Source organism: Hesperophylax consimilis, chromosome 14, assembly GCF_061612785.1.
Source record: "Hesperophylax consimilis isolate HC1 chromosome 14, BYU_Hcon_1.0, whole genome shotgun sequence".
In the NCBI taxonomy this organism is placed as follows: Eukaryota; Metazoa; Arthropoda; class Insecta; order Trichoptera; family Limnephilidae; genus Hesperophylax; species Hesperophylax consimilis.
In genome coordinates, this window is record NC_142849.1 from 29,747,637 (window position 1) to 29,766,008 (window position 18,372).

The following is an 18,372-nucleotide window of genomic DNA, read 5'->3' on the forward strand; positions in this document are numbered from 1 at the left end:
CTAAATACATTAATGACTGTTTGTTTCCTAAATAAAATAAAAAATAAATAAAAATAACAAGCAGTACCAAGGTTTATCCTAAAAAACAATTACAGCAAAAGAACATCGGGTGATTACTTTTGCCCCATCCTGTACAAAACTTGGGTTCGAAATTTGTAAGCCTCTGGATCTATTGGGCCCAAAGGAATTAAATTTAGTGTACTTACTAAGAATTATTGTCTGAAGTGGTATCAATAACAATATCTCAATAAAGTGGCACTCGTGAAAAAAATCATCATTCTTATGGGCATAAAAGCCAGAATTGGGTTCGAAATTTGAAAGATTCAGGATCTATTGGGCCGAATGGACTGAAATTTAGTATACGTACTAAGAATTGTGGTCTGAAGTGGCACGAATAACAATATCTCAGTAAAGTGGCACTTGTGAAAAAATCATTTTTAGGGGCATAAATGCATTAAGTTTGATGTTTGAAAGTCGATGGAGAAAGGGAAGGCTAATTTAAAAACAAAACATAAAATCCTTTTTTAATGTGAAACCTCACAAGAGTATGGAGGCTATGACATCCCCATTAGGGTATGATGTGAGGCTGAAGGTATTGTGGAGGGGAAGGAGACGAGGAGAAGAAAGATTGTGAAGGACCTGGCTATTCAGATTTGGTCACCAAACACGGCCAAAGCCATTTCAACCTGGGCGAAATGATCAAATTACAAAAAAATAAATCAATGTTCATATTTTGCAGAAATGGAATGTTGAAGTAGGCTTAGGTACTCTTTGCAATTTTATCATGAAGCATTTAATACGGTATTTTCTTTACATAAAATTGTTACGTTTAATTTACATACTTAATTCATGAATCATAAACGTTTATAGCGTTATTTCGTCAGATTCTTTGCATTGGGAAGGCGCTCGTGTGTTGAATATAATAGCTAACAATTATTTCGCAGTAAAAAGTCAGGGTACACGGCTCAGTGTTGTTTGGACCTCAGTTAAACAAGCACTGACGTTCCGGTAATGGTTCGATCTCGAAAGTGACAGTAACTTTAACTGAATAGTAAATAATAGTTAACTATAACTGAGTACGCGCGATTCTATCGTATTTGTTTATTTCTCTGCGTTCAATTTAATAAAATATACGTATTTAAAAAAAACATTACTTCGCTAAGTGTCATCTGCTATAATTGATGCTGTCAACGTCAACGTGAAATCATTTGTCTATGCAATCGTTTTAGATTCAAGGCTTAGATATTGTAATTTGTAGAATAATAGTGAATGTCTATTTACGTGTTTTGTGAATTAGGTTCTAAATTTAAATAATTTGTTTTGAGTTGATTGTTGATTCATTGAGTTTTATTTTTATTTGTCTTCCTAAGTGGTTAGGTACTTACCCAATTTTCATTAATACTTCAACAGTGTTTACTCAGGAAACATTAATTTATTTGATCTACTTACAACACATTTTAATTTTTTTTTCTTCAAATTAGTCTGTATTACTGTTTGTTTTTTTCTATGTGAACTTTCACAATAATTATACATTAAGGAATTCTAAAACCGCACTCGAGCCATAGAGCGATACAATTAGAGGCGCTATTGCGCACTAATATATCGTTGACTAAGCGGTGCGCATAGTCTTGGAGGTCGATTGGAGGTAAAAAATTGAACCTATTTTTTCCCTTCATTTCTTATCTAAATGTAATACATTTAGCGTTCTTTCACCCTTGAAAAGCGTGAATTTGCTAAAGTGCGTGTTTTTTTTTTTAACTTTAGAAATTTTAAAACGTTTTTTTTAACAGTAAATACGAAAGTGGAAGATTTTTTATCTAATATTAGAGATCAATATGGGAAATACAGCATCAATGAAGAATCAAGAAAAGTAAGTAAATATACATATAATTTATTTTTGGTTCCATGATAACTCCTCAAAATGACAATTCAACACACCTTTAAAAGATGATATAAACTCATTAAAAGTGATGAAAAAAGAACGAGGTTAAATAGTTACATATGTAACATATTTAACCTAGTTTTTGTTTCATCACTTTTCGTAACTTTTTAACACTTTTTATAGGTGCGTTGAATTGTCATTTTGATGAGTTATCCGGTCACCTTTATTTTTAAATATGTTTGCCATTAAGGCGATGCACTACGTCGTGTAATATTTTAAATTGAGCCGCTATCAATAACAACCCTTACGTAGATGGCGATAAGGTTTAAATTCCCGCTTTACACCATCCGCCTGTTTTGATTTATGCAAGAAAAAAACATGGCCAAAAAGTGCCCTTTATTTTATTTTGTGGATGTTCAGGCATAAATATTTAATTTTTTTCCAATCATTTTATAAATAACTTAATTTGCCACATTATACAATAAAATCATAACCGAAAATGGGTTTGTAAGTAGGAGATTTTGAACTTTAAAGCAGTTTTCATAGGCCTATACATTATTTTTTTCTGGGCTTATAAAAAGACTTATCTATAAAATACTCGATTATTTCAAAGGCCAAGATGTATTCTACTCGAAGTATTTAATTAAACCATCTGAAACATTTCTAGGCGACCAAATTTTCAAACCAAAAACACATGATTTTGCATTACTACGTATGGCATCGCCTTAAAAACAAATGTATATACTATCATGTTACTGAACTAGCCGACTGATCCCAACTAACTAGCTATTTAACAAATGACTAAAAACTGATCTTAACTAACAACCTGGTGACTTTTAACTATGCATTTATAAACATCTGATGTAATAACACTGATAACCGTGTTCAGATATTTATACAAACCCGTTGTGAAACACTAATAACGTGTTCAAATATTTATACTTAAACATGAAGGTGTTAAAGTTCAATTAATCAAGATATTCCATTACTTCAATACAATGCAGGTCATAAATCTAAATAACAAAACACAGTTAAGTCAATGGTTTATCTCTATATTATGTCATACTAGTTAAAAGCACATTAATTACGAACGTGACTACCATTTAAAAGTTTTGACGATACACAAAATTCGACATCCAATCGATAGACTCGCTTTCGATGACAATGAATTCTATCAACTTTTGGTGGCAATCACGTACACACACCCGGAAGTCTATAAGTGTAAGTCATTTCTCTAAATTCAATTCAGTGTTCCATTGAAATCATTGACAATCACACAAATTAAATATATTTACGCTTTTGTACCAAATATCTTCAATGACAGCCTCAATTAGGAGTTACTTCAAGGATATCCTATATTCTACATTAGAGGCTTCCAACCTGTAGTAGAAAATAGAAAAAAAAATCAACCCGAAAAAAACAAAGTGTTTTTAGAATAATACACGGATAAAAATGAGAAATGCTGATTTATTGAAAATCATTTATATTATTAGTCATCCTGTTAAAAACGGGACTGTAAGCCGCTTCCTCATAAAGTGCTGGTAAATTCGTAATAAAATAACACCTGCGTTCGTCTAAATAATGTATCAGGACGAAATGCAAAAATGTTAGGACTTTTATGAACACATATTCCGGCATCGTGATAAAAAATTGGTATTTTACTTAAAGTTTTTTATCAATTCATTCGTTAAAGACCTACAATCCCATTTTTAACAGGAATACGAATAATTTGAATAGATTTTTAATAAAATTGCAAAAATTTCTATCAGGAAGTGTGTTCTCCGTGTATATCTGTTTTTAATTTTTTTCTTACCTGAAAAAAACATGTTTTTGGTTTGACCGAAGATTGAATCTTCTTATCCAGGAACTGGAGTCGGCAAACTCGCCATCCCGATCGGGTAGGATCGACATATATTTAGTATTATATCTCTGCTTTACTTGGAGATTTGTTGTTGGGGAACTCTTGTGAAAAGTAAAAGGTTCTTTTACTATAATTACGTTTATTTACGTTACAATAATTTAATCTGGATTTAGCTACAGTGTTTACTACCCGAGGGTTGGTAATTTTCTGTTTCTAGAAGCTTGTTGTCTGCCAATAATATCCCACAGGCAATTGCTACACTCTAGCGACATCTGTCGGACTCTGAAGCAAGCTTTATGACTGGTGCCATCTATCGCTTGAAAACCCAACTTATTACCAAACATCACATTTAGTATTTTAACAGGTGTAATGTCATCCGATTTCACGAGTGTGTACGTTATTGCCATCGAAATATGCGTTGTCATCGACGAAGGGGCTATCTGCCGAGTTCCAGCTCGATCGGATGACAGGAAGTGTGTTAATTTCGGCTTCCAAGATTTGCAAAAATTCATTCGCGAAAACGAAAGTTAAATTCAAATAGATGTACATTTAACTTATATATTTTTTTAAATTTATTTTATTTACCTGCTGAGGTGATATAATTTGAATTTTATAATTTTTATTACCATTGTCTACAACCCGTTATTAACTTCTGATGCCACCCTATCGATTTTTCTTTTGTACTGAAGTTATGTATAGGTGTTTACGTAGTTACATACTGCCCTAGTTACTAATACTTTGGATGTGATAAATTGTTTCTTTTACGATATACAAATCAATAACTCATCATTGTAACGCACTAGAAAGTTAATCACGCGTCATTGTCACGACAGAAAGCTTTGGCCATTGAACTCATCGGTACAAAAATATCTAAAGCTGATATAATACAATAAAAATGTTGGTGATTCTACTAATTAATGAATTAGTAAAACATATAGAAACTGACATAAAATAGTTGTCGGTAAGATATAAACATCGTTTACACAGCCAGAGGGTTGTATATCTGTTGTATAAACTTGCAATTTATCATCTAATTTCGGAATATTTCTAAGGTATTTTAAATGTGCTATATACTTCTTCTTTTTTAAGATGTGGTAAAAACAAATAATATTTTAAGATAAAAGATAAAAATACCTTTTAGATTTTTGTATTTGAAAGATACTTTGATATTTATAAATTGGAATATCTAAATTTCATACGTAAAAAAAGTTTAAAAAAAAACATATATTTTTACCCCAAACATCGAAAAATTGAAAGGAATGAGAAATTTTGAAAATACATTAATTTTATTTAAGAATCTGTTAGAAAACTAAAAAAAAAAAAACGAATAAAATACTTCATAGAGAATAACAACAACAAAAAATGAGATTTTGATTTCATTGTTAACATCAATCATTTATATTTACCTACACACAGAGAAAACTTCGTGATAAAAAGATTGCCGATTTATTCAAAACCTCGTCGAATTAATAAATTTGGATGATTTGTATAGCGCCGTTTTTGTGCAAAATCAGCTCAAGGGCTTTGAATTTACCACAATTCGTATTAGTATTCTATTTATAGGTATCCTGATAAACTTTATGTAAAATAACAATGTTTTGTCACGAATGTCCGAAAACGTATTCATAAAAATCCTAACATTTTTGCATTTACGATGAACACGTGTTGATGAACCGATATTATTACGAATTTATACGTTTTTTAGGAAGCGGTTTGCAATCCTGTTTATAACAAGATTACCAATGATTTGAAGATATATTTAATAAATCAACATTTCTCCGTTCATACATAAAACATTTTATGTTTTTAAAAAACATCACTCTGATAGAATTCTTATTTAATTCACGCGGTAACAGTCAATTAAAAAATAATATGTTTGAAATAACCTCAATTTTTCAAGACGGGTCAGTACTTTCATAGCCCAGTAAAAGTTTTTTTTTATTAGTACCAACTCGAATTAAAACTTTTACAGGCTTTATATAACGTATAAAAAACACCGTTTAACGGTTGTAAAGGGATTTTAAGAATGTAAGTAAGTCAGGCTAAGAAGTACATCGATATAAAAAAAACACGCTGCTGACCTCGCAAATGAAACAATATTTTCTAGTATAGGCAGGTATATTTAATAGATAATGTCTTTACCTTGCTAAATACGCATTGGGACGTAAATCCGCTTCCTTTGTTGACAATAACAGTCACTTCCTACTTTATTTTACAGAATTAAAGCGCCCGAAGGCTGTATAATCGCTTGATTTGTTCAGTTTATTTCAATAGTTTAACCCTTTGCTTTTCAGATGGCTTATTCCGTTTTTTTAAAATTAATTTACTTAGTGATGGTCTTTTATTTTACCCTTAGTTTTTATTTTACAAAATAAATCACTTAACAAAGTTTTCCGAAAATCAAAGCAGCGAAATAATATTCACTGCCAACTACGATGAAAACTGATGCGTGCAGAGAAATAATATGCACTGTCAACTACGATGAAAATTGATGCGAGCAGAGAAATAATATGCACTGTCAACTACGATGAAAATTCGAATCATAAAACAAATGACATACTATGTGTGTTAATAACAAATTTAAAACACGGTGTTCTTTTTTCAAATCTTGTTTCATTCAAGGTTAGACTTTTAGGAAAGGAACGAAGGGAAAATACAATTTGAATATTAACTGGGTCGTGGAATAATAACAAAACTGTTTCAATATTTAACAATGTAAGTACTGGTATATCAACTTGAAAATCCCTTCTACAAAAAGACACCAACTGCCATTGCAATCTATCCGTATTTCATATTACCACCTTCTATAACTTAAAAAACTCGATGATGCTTTGAAGTCTGTACCTACTCACTCATATCGGAAATGTTAGCATTATTCAATTCATAAAGTTACCATGACCGTGATTGAACAAAATTAAAAATGATTTAGACCCGCAATAAATATAATAAAACCATCTTATCTTTTTAGCATCGCGATCGTCTTGATTTTATGCTAAGACATTTTTGTATATTTATTTGCAGGCAATTATACTAGTAGAATAATTAGCAATTATATTTTCAACACGTTTACCTTCCGCAATGGAAACTGAATAGCGGCCGAATCTTACTCAACTTCTAGTGCGTGAAAGTGAAACGATGTAATTTAAAATTCTGCGGAAATAAATTCGTCGTATTACATAAATTAGATATTTCTGAGATTATAGAAGCACGCAAGGTGTGGACAAGCATTTGATATGTTATGCTACGTATACATACGCGAGCCGAACTGCCGAACTGAACCTCAACTTATGGGAATGGAATGAAGCAACCGCGAATGGCGCGAAACGCCGCTTGCAGTTGCTTCGTTCCTTTCCCGTAATTCGTGGCTCGGTTCGCAAGTTATATATATTTCACGCGTCGCTCTGAAATCTGGCTCGATTATGGAGGAAAGAAGGGAGAGGAGGTGGTCGTACGAACATTTCCTACAAGACTTTTGTCGCCAGTTTGCTATGACGAAGTATGAAGTGCGGGGGTCTTTGGGGCGGATTTATAGCGGCACACCGGCAAAACTATTAGATAGGTGTATAGAATAAACGTAATTGGGACACGTAACAAAATAAATTAACAATATTTCATTTAAATAAATAATAATTTTCAAGCCAGGCGACACACATCAGATAGTAAATAGGGTTTTTAATGTTTCTTTTATGTAATTATGAGTGACATCTAGCGATAAAATAAATATTTAAATCAACAACTCTCAACTTTGTCGACTCTTTGGTATAACAATGTCCCATCTGATAAACCGATGCTACGCGATTGAGGGCTCTAAGGTTTCTTTCTTCAATACCCAATATCGCATAACATTGTTGTATCATGTACTCCGAAGGAGTCGGTTACCATAAAACGAGAAACTGAAACTTGTTGCGGAAACGAGCGATTTGTTATAAAAATCAACAGTAAAAATACTTCCACGTTAAAAGTAATGCCATCTCTAGTTTTAACTTTCTCCCTTTATGTTTTTTTCAAAATTTTACACTGCAGTTCATGAAGGAACAGTCACTGCAGTTTATGAAAATCATACTGGCTTAGTAAGCCACGCTCGTTTGTGCACGATTGTGTTTATTTTATGTGTTGTGCCCGGTTGCCCTAGTTGTATCTCCTCTCCCTTTTTCCTCCATGGGCTCGATGAACTCAAATTTGCTTTTAATTTAAGAGTAATTTTCAAAATTTTAACTGATTGTGTTCAGGACTCAAATAGAATATACTAATTTCGGTTGTCTGTGTTGTGAGTTTGTTAGTCCTGTGTGATATCTGGTTTTGCTTTATAATATTTTTATACTTGTAAGAAGTAATTCACATCAGACATAAAATTTGTAATGATGGTTAGTGACAAATAAATTGATGAAATCAAAATGTACACGACTAGTGTTGGGTATGAGTTTGTATGAGGTACTCAAATACGAAATGATGTGAGGTGTCGCAATGTTTTCGTACCCGAGGGGGGAAGGGGAGGGAGAAAATATACTAATATGCTAAGCGTCAAACACGAACGTACGAATGCATATATTAATGTTGTTTGAGTAAAAATCAAAACCCTGACCTACCTTCTCTTCCCTTGCACATCTTCCACCTCACCCCACTAGTCCCCCCCTCTCCCACATATCCAAACTCATCCTCAACCCCCTCCCCCCTTTAGGAACAGTTGGGACTTTTACGTATATTTATAAAAAATAAAATGAATCCCCCCCTTAAACCCCTCTCCTATCCCCACTCATCGCAACACGTTCCTCCCCCCGTTAGCAGTTCGGACCCCTTGCGCGGTGTTCGCATAATAATAAAAATGTTTGAATAAGTCCACCTTCATACAATTCAGCATTCTTTAGGCCCCATTTATGCATTACTCAAAACAAAGTTTGCCCATTCCTGGCATATATACATGTTTCTAATGACCTCTGATAGATGACTTATCATACAGACGTACATTAGGTGCATCAGTATATGTATGATATAATGGTTCGTGATATAATTCGCACGATATACTCACTGCTAACATTTATGAAAGTTGCCCGGGGCCTGTCATTGTCCCACATAATATAAAAGTCAAATTACATTGCATGAACAGTCATTCCGTAAAGGTATATAACTCTAGCTATGTAGGCATTTAAAATATAAAAATACTAACGTAACATAATATTTGTAGCAGAGGCGTGCCTTGACATTTATTGTTTTTGTTTTTTGGGATTTTATGAAAAAATAATTAAGGATTCTCTATAGTCTTACTGAAAATCTTTATTTTTTTTAAATCTGTCCAAAAATTCTTCCTGTGCAAAATGGATAACGTGGAAAAAATCAAGATTTTATTTTAATTATTGATTAAAAAAATCTTAAGTAATTTAAAACAAAATCCAAGATACGTCCGTGCCTACACACATTGACGTAGTCAGTGATTTTCCAAAAAACATGGTAGATCAACTAACACGAACCGAAAAATTGAGTCGCACAACGCCAAGAGTTGGAATAATCTAATCTAATCTTAATATATATTTAATGGAAACCCGTGTTTCCCTACCCGCCTAAATTTCTTCATCACCAGCCACTGCCACCCATCGGTGGTTAAGGTGGTAGATAGCCCTTGGTGTCACATCGAAAGTAAGAGAGTTTGGTGGGGGTGGCTGAGCGTGGGTGGGAGTGGGGGGCGAAAATGTGTTTTATTATGGGAAGGCCGCGAATGCTTCAGATTATTACAGAATGGGCACGCCGACTCTGTATCGGTGTGGTTCCAGAAAGTTCATGAAGGTTCTCGAATGCTGTAGAAGGTCATGGAAGGAGAAAGGTCAAGAAAGTTCTATAAGGTTTCAAACTGAGTGGCGAAATGTGTCGGTCAGTCTAGAAGGTATCGGAAAGTTTAAGAATGCACTGAAAAAAATGAGTTAGCTAAAGGGTTAAGCTAATTGAAGTTGTGTAACCATCGCCTAAACTTCAGCTACTTTACCTAAAATACTTTATGTGCAGATACCGTCGTTGTTTAGTAAAATGTGCTTGAGCTATTACAACTAAACTTTAATAATAGCACACTAAAAGCATACTTACCTAAACAAAATAATCGGTTTGGTTAATCAAGCTAAAGTAATTTACTAAACCTAGTTCACTTTAGTAACTTAAGTTTATGTGTTACTTCCCAAAGTATTTAGCTAAATTTAACTAAACATCTAGTTTGGTTAAATGTTTTGTTCATATAGCAAAACTGAGGTTGGAATATCTAAATTTGGTATTTTTACATAACAATTAGTTGCTTTGCACAAACTTAGGCAAAGTGCAACAAAACTTTAGTTAAATCTCCCGAACTTTTGTAAATATTTTTGTCGTCGCTAGCGGTCGACGCAGGTGTTCATTTACGACGCAGTTCTCAGATCGCCACAGTTCGCACCATACGTGAATTGACGTTCGTTGCGCGCGTTGCGAATTTATTTTTGAATTGAATTGAATTTATGTTAACCGCTGTTCCTAGTTCCTAGTGATAATGGCAGTCAAAACCGTGGAGGATTATTTAATTTCTTGGAATCTGGAGGCTTACATAGAAACATTTAAAGGTGAGTTTTCTTTTTTCATTTTTTTATTGATTTAGAATTTAGATCATGGAACTATGATATTATGTACTCATTATGATAATATCCATTCTATTTGATTTAGAAACTGGCACCTTCATTATTCCATGACTCAAGTACCTACGCAATAGATTTAGAAGATTTGTATTTATTATGTACCTAGTTTGAAGAGTGCATGTTGACGCTACAACCAAGATTGTGTCAGGAGTCATGACACAAGTTAAAGAGAGTGGTATATAAAAAAATAATAATAATTGGATCACTTGTATAGCGCCGTTTTTGTGCAAAATCACCTCAAGGGCGCCTTTATTTCTTTGTTTGTTTCCGCCAGTATTATTTTGTATTGAACGAATGTTGTTTGAAACTGTAGTATTTTCTAAGTTACAGTTTTACCCTGGCCAGAAACTAGAACCAACCAAACTAGCTTTGAAATCGTACCGATGGATGGTCAATCATAGCAGGTTATATTTAATTTTAATAAATGTGTATTGCAAATTATTAATTCGGACATAACATTTTGAACATTGAATTCTGTTTTTTTTGGGAGGGATATGTTTTTTTAAATACAGGGTGACCACCCATTGTTAATGTTTACATTTGAAATTTTCATATAAATGAAATAATTTCATTATTAAAACTATTTTATCTCCGCTTGATTCATGATACAGGGTGTTCGGTATCTGCTGTTGTATAAATATACATTTTTTAATGAATTTTCATTACTTTGAAAAATAAATTTTTATTTTCTTGTTTTGAAAATTTTTGTATTTTCTCGTCGTTTTTTTTCTTTATTTCAGACTCAAGCCATAGACTCGAAAACACTCCTGATAATATCTCAAGATGATATTAAAGAATTGATTCCGGCTGTAGGGCACCGGGCACTGCCTACAGCACACATTAATGCGCTCAAGGATGTTATTAATCCACCTGTCATAAGTGTAAGTTTTTAAAAGCAGTAATGATGACATATTGTATACCTAGGCCTTTTTTGGCTAACCATTTGGAAATAGTTGTACCGGACGCGATTTTGATACAAAAATAATAGTATTTAAAATAATAATTCCTGTAATTAATGAATAAATCGACTGCCGGGGGGGTCAAGCAATTCCAAAGGGATAAAAACAAAGCTTGACCCCTTCACCCTTTCTTTCCCCTTTGTGTACATACCCGCTTTTTGTTTCAGATTGAAGATATACCTTCAACTTCCAAACAAACAACGCCCATATATTATCAACACGATGACTTCCTTGTAAATGACATTTCCTTGTTGGAAAATAAAAACAAATCACAAAGAATAACGCAAGAAGCTTTTGAAGAGCAAATTTCGAATGTAAGTTAAATAATTTTAGTAAGTTTCAGATACCTAAGTAACTTAGGTTAATTGTTTTATACATTCCGATGTATGTATTTTAGTAGTGGCAGCGTAGAATAGCCATCCTGTGACTGATATTATGATGATTATAGAAGTGGTTATTAGTTATGTAATCAATATGCAATTTAATTTTGTTTTCCAGGACTTACGCAATCATCTCCTATCAATCAATGAAGGGCAAGCACTTTTAATGCAGTTTGAGTCAAAGGGTCTGTTGGACAATTTTGCCAGACTGTGCAGTACTATTATAAGTAAGGAATTGCAGGGTAATCCAGATAGATCCATTACATAGGTTTTTGGCAGATTCTCTATTTTTAATCTCAATTATTTGTACCTATATTTTGTTAACTCGGATATTTTTTTATATTATTTTGTATAACATATATTTATCATATAAGATATAAGATCTGTATAATTTAAAAAATATATAAATAAATAAAGATGTACATTATTATCTGTAAAAGCCCTATGGGCGTTTAAATAAATAAATAAATAAAATAAATAAATAAATTACAAGCAAGAGATTTTATGAATTTGCTTTTCAAATCACCAAAGTCTTTAATAAAGAAAGCGCAGCTGTATATTTCACCCCATATGTGTGTTTTGGGCCTGCCCAAAAAATTGCTGCTAAAGGTAAATTACTAGACACATACAGGCAGCGCCGAAAAGAATTTGCCAAATCAGGACACAAACATCTTTTACTATATTTAAAAAAAAAATTATAATAAAAAATGATAATATAAATGTGTGTATGATCAAACGTGTTTTCTTTTTTGAGGCTTTGCTGGTAGCTGGAAACAATATTTTGAGAGACGATTCTTAACAAAATAACTTTTATATGAATGAGGTTTTTAATAAGTACTTTCTAGTCTTACAAAACATAATATTTATTTATTTAGGTTTCATCTCTCAAAAGGGTTGTAATAAACTACCTGCAACTCAAAGTATTTAACCCATGATTCTGAATTATGGGTATAATCCTTCGAGTTGATGGTGGTTACATTTACACCCTGTATTGTTTTCAGATAAACTGCAAAGCTGCACTTCCTATTTAATATAGATAATCTAACCAAAAATCTAAGCTACAGTACCTAAAGCTAGCAGTATAGAGCTAAAACACCTATATCGGTAGGGCTATTCCAACCGAAGTTTAGTTAATCAACCTAACCATTTTGTAATATTAACTAAATAATAAGGTTACTACATCTAAACAGTTAAGTTTTACTAACCGAACACTACAAAATGGTTTAGGTATATAATTTTTAGTTTAGGTAACACAACTAAACACAAAGCTGTCTCAACTGATTAGTTTAGCTAGAATACCTGAATCGTTAAGCTGTCATAAATACAGTTTAGGTAACACAACTAAACACAGAAAGTTAGAGAGCTGTCTCAACCGATTAGTTTAGCTAGAATATCTGAATCGTTAAGCTGTCATAAATACAGTTTAGGTAACACAACTAAACACGGAAAGCTGTCTCAACCGATTAGTTTAGCTAGAATATCTGAATCGTTAAGCTGTCATAAATAAACTGCTGTTTATCAAACAGTAGCTAAAAGTTCGGCAGTTACCACAGCAACTAAACTGTTTAGTAGATAATTACTGAAAGAAATGTTTAGGTAAATCGTACCTAAACATTTCTTTCAGTGTGCTCTTGCAAGTTCTGGAAGGAGTCACAGCAACACGTGGTGCGATAACAGCTATTTAAGATAAAAATAAAATTAATGTGATTGGAGCATAAAGTGTGAATGAAGACAAAGGCGGATAGTATTCAATCTCCACTGCTTAACCCTGGGGTGAGTTGGGTTTAACTTTTGACATGCAGCCCATAAAGGCTGAAAAGCTGTGCCTACTCCAAGAAAAACGTACCGTTAAAGAAAATAAAATAAATTGTTGTTGTTCAAAATATATTTTTATAACAAAATTGTGATTTTTCAGATTCGCAATATATTGATAAATGTTTCTATATGACAAATTTACACTTATTAGAATGATAATAAAATGGTCATTTTGAAATATCCAATGCACAAATATTCAAATCCGAACTATTACCCAGACTAACTTTTGTCATAGATCAAAAAAAAATCTAAAAATGTATTATGTGTCACATCATTATCAGGTTTTATCATTTATTCCAGCAATTTTGTTGAACTACAACACTCTTTTAAATATTTTAAATATGCCTAATTTACGTTCAAATATCTTCACTGACATGATATTTCCGTTTAAAATCCTAAATGATATTCCAGAATTATTTGCATTAATAAGCTTTCCGATTTCACTTCGTAATACTAGAAGCTGGGATTTATTCCAGTGCAGAATTTCTGGGACTAACTACCATAATATTGGTGACCGGATAAATCATCAAAATGATAATTCATCACATCTTTAAAAAGTTATATAAAGTCATGGAAAGTGATGAAACAAAAACTTTATTAACTTGGTTAAGTAGGTTAGGTTAGGTTTAAATTATTTTTTTTCATCATTTCTAATGACTTCATTACACTTTGATCGTGCCATGTCTTCCTCGGGCGTCCTTGACTTTGACTACCATTCACTAATGTCTACCAAATTCGACTCCGTATCTCATTTCAGTGCAGAAATAATGCGTTAAGTCTGTCGGGCGTCCCCGACTTCTTCTGTCATTCTAATCACTATCCAAACACTCCTAGTGCAAACTAGTTTCAGTAGTTTTCGAGGCTATAGGCCACAAACAAAGAAAATGCATTTTTATATATGTAGATCAATAATTGTGATAGTTTTTTTCCCGATAACGTCTCAACACGGGATAACCCCTAGTATATAAAGAGCAAACCATATAAACAAAAACCGGTTTGTTTATTAAATAATAGTGATCTATTTATTATAAATTATTAGTATCGGTCAATGGCAAGATAAATATTCAAGGTCACCTAAGGTAGTCCCATACTTGGTGAGATAACGCGAGAACTCCCGTCAACTTTTGTGTTGCTAACAGATGCATACGTAATATAATACAGGGTTTTCCAATAAGAGGTGTTATTTTGATATTCAATCGTAAAAAAACAATGGTTTCGTTGCTTGTGTGGCACGTAGCGCCGTCTTGTTGAAAGTAAACGTTGTCCAGATCAATACCATCCAATTCCGGCCATAAAAATCTTTAATCATCTCTCGATAGCCCAATACATTCACCGTAACTGTTGCTCCAGCCTCATTTTTTGTTAAAGTAAGGTCCAATGACTCCGCCGGACCATAAACCGCACCAAACAGTCACACGTTGAGGATAAAGAGGCTTTTCAACAATAATTATTGGGTTTTTCGAGCCCCAGATGTGACAATTTTGCTTGTTGACGAAGCCACCGAGGTGGAAATGGGCCTCATCACTCAAGATGATTTGCATTTGATTCACTCAAGTGAATTTTAATAATTTCAATGCATTGTTGAAGCGCGTATCGTTCCATTTTTATGGCGTAGTTTCAAAAGAAACATCTACCATTTTTAGAAATGACAGCTTCAAAAGTAACATCTACCAAAAAAGCGGGCTGTTCAAAATAACACCTCTTATTGGAAAACCCTGTAGATTTATCTAATTGCATACGTTGTAAAATCACTCACATATTATATTGATTGATAATGATACATGGTCTGGCTCAAGATTTTTATACAGTCTGTAACAGCATAATAATAATAATAACATGGCATTTATAGAGCGCAGTTTAGTGTCATTTCACTTCAAGTGCGCTTAACTACTCGTATAACAAACTTAAAAAATGGTAATTCAGTATTAGTGGTTTTTAAAATTATTCCTACAGTGTGCCTTACCCAATACATATCTAATATTATAACACTAAATACGGATTGCAACAATAACATTTGGCTGTCATCAGTTGTTTTGTTTTGCTCTATCTAAAATTAATTTTTTACCATTCTTTTTTGTTTTCTGGCAAAAAAAAGTGTAGTGTGTTGTGCCTTGAGGTTTCTTCTCCCTCCTGATCTTCCAGGAGTCACTTTTCGCTGCTGATTTCCAGATATTTATAAACTTTTTTACTTCTGTCATTTTTCATACTATTATTGTAGTTGTTTACTGTTGTGAATGATGGAGGAAGATTTCCCTCCTGGACCCCCTACAAAGCCCCCAGATCCCTCTCCAGACCCCCCAGACGGGGAAAATGTAGAAATTTCTGACAGTGATTCTGTCATCTTGACTTCTACCAAAAAAAGGAAATTTACTCCTTCTTCCCCAATAAAACTTGACTCGCCTTCGACTTCACTGTCCCCACCAGAACTTTCTCAACTTACTCCAACAAACTTTTATTCTCCTCATTCCCGTGGCCCATTCATAGCATACGCCCAAAAAACTGAGCAAGGAAAAACCATCCACCCTCTTGAATTTGGCAAATTCCTATCAAATAGCAAGAATCTTTCAATCAAACCTGGAGGTGTAAAAGCCGAGGGTCGCTTCCGAATCTCCGTCGAATTCCTCTCAGGGCCAGCTGCCAACAGTTTCATCAAAAATATCTTCATTTCATCTAATTCAAAGTTCAAGGCATATATCCCTACTTTCAATGTCACTCGCATGGGCCTGGTCAGAGGTATCTCGACCGATCTGTCCATCGAAGAAATTCTGTCTTCACTTTCAACCCCCCAACACATTGGCAATCCCATAAAAGCCAGGAGGCTAAATTACAAGGACTCCTCTGAGGGTATAATTACCTGGAAGCCCTCCCAATCTGTTGTTATCACCTTTGAAGGTCAATCTCTTCCCTCCCATATATATTTATTCTTCAACTCATTACCAGTTGAAATGTATACATATCCCACCACTCAATGTTTCAATTGCTGCCGTTTTGGTCATACCAAAGCTGCATGCAGATCTCAACCCAGATGTTTTAAATGTGGAGAAAACCACGCAGCTGACCAATGTCCTTCTTCCTCCTCACCTAAATGTTTTAACTGCTCAGGCTCACATACAGCTATCAACACATCTTGCCCAGAACAATCTCGCCAAAAAAATATTAAAATTTCTATGGCCTCTCAGAACTTGTCTTTTCTGCAGGCTTCTAAATTATTCCCGCCTGTCAAAAAATCATTTGCTGAGGCTTTATCCAGCAACTCCTCATCCAACCCTCTTCCCTCCACTACAACAACTTCTTCTCGTTCAACTAAATTCACATACAAAAACGCTATCTCTAAACCGGCTCCTGGATACGATCAGCAACAACACAACTCACTGCTCTTAAATCCCAATGGTTCACCTCTTTCAAATGCCACAAATGGGTGTGCAAATAATTATAATCCGTCCTCAATGAACTCTCTTAAACTTTCTGAAAAACTCTCCCAAGACAATTCTTCATTTATCCAAACTCTTATTATTCTTCTAATTGACCTTATTTCTTCTCAAACTAATCTACCGTCCAACGCTGCTACTATTATTTCCACATTAAAATCATTTATTCAAAATGGCTCTTCAGGATGTCAGAATACTTCCGTGGAATAGCCGAAGTGCTATTTCTAACAAATCTGATCTCCTTAACCTATTAAATTCCAACTTTATTTCTTTGGCTGCTATCTCGGAGACTTGGTTTACTCCATCCACCCACTTTAATGTGGGGGGGTATTCCTGTCTCCGCGACGATCGCCCGGAAGGTTCGGGCGGCGGTGCTGCCCTTTTTATTAAAAAATCCATATCATTTTCCCCAATAAATAATATCAAACCCCCCAATGCTGACTTCCAAATGGTTGCAGCTAAAATAAAGGACACATCCTTTATTTCAGTCTATCTTCCCCCAACAGCCCACTTCAATAAACAAACTTGGTTGCAAATTGTAAGTCAACTAAGCCCTCCTTTCTTTATATTAGGCGATTTTAATGCCCATTCCCCCGTCTGGGGTTCTGCTTTCTCCGACCGAGATGGTCGAAGTGTGATGGATTTCCTAGATCAATCCAACCTTTTCCTTTTGAATGACGGATCTCCTACTAGGATCTCACGCCCCAGCACAAACCCCAGTGCAGTGGATCTCTCGATATGTTCTACTAGTCTGGCTTCTCTCTCCTCGTGGGTGGTGTCCCCCGACCCTTGCTCCAGTGATCATTTCCCGATCATCATTACTTATCAAACTTCTTTCCAATCGGACAAGTCTCATATTTCGACAAAGATTAAAACGAAACACACCAAATGGGATGAATTTAACTCTCATATGGACAAGTTCCTACTAAATTCACCCGTCACCGATATATTTTCCGTCAAAGATGATTATAATAACTTCAAATCAATGCTCATAACTGCAATAAATAAATCAAATCCTCCCCCTAAAACTAAATCTCTCAAAAAACTCCCTCCAACTCCCTGGTGGGATGAGGAATGTTCCAAAGTAGTAAGAATTCGGAAAGCTAAATCTCTTTCCTATCGTTACAATATGACTATGGAGAACTATCTTATATACAAAAACGCTGAATCCAATGCCAAAAGGGTATTGAGGTCAAAAAAAAGATCCGGGTGGTACAACTTTTGCAGTTCAGTATCTCCAAACACTCCAATTTCGGAAGTTTGGTCTATGATCCGAAGATTTCGATCCTCCTTCAGTTCACCATCTCCTCGAGCGTCCCATTCTAAATGGATAGATGAATTCTTGGACAAAATTGCCCCCCCTTCTGTTCCTAACTTAGATGAAATAACGCCCATCTATAATA

The 18,372-nt window shown here is 34.1% G+C and overlaps 1 protein-coding gene across 1 annotated transcript in view; it reads left to right on the forward strand.

Annotated features, from left to right (window-relative positions):
• The first annotated feature begins 1,820 nt into the window (after positions 1–1,820).
• The window catches only part of LOC149418181 (NADP-dependent malic enzyme-like), a 98,960-nt gene continuing 82,408 nt past the window's right edge, over positions 1,821–18,372 (forward strand). Inside the window, exon 1 of the mRNA XM_089639724.1 lies at positions 1,821–1,870. Coding sequence (XP_089495850.1) covers positions 1,836–1,870 — 35 coding nt within the window. The 5' untranslated portion in view covers positions 1,821–1,835. The remainder of the gene's footprint in view (positions 1,871–18,372) is intronic.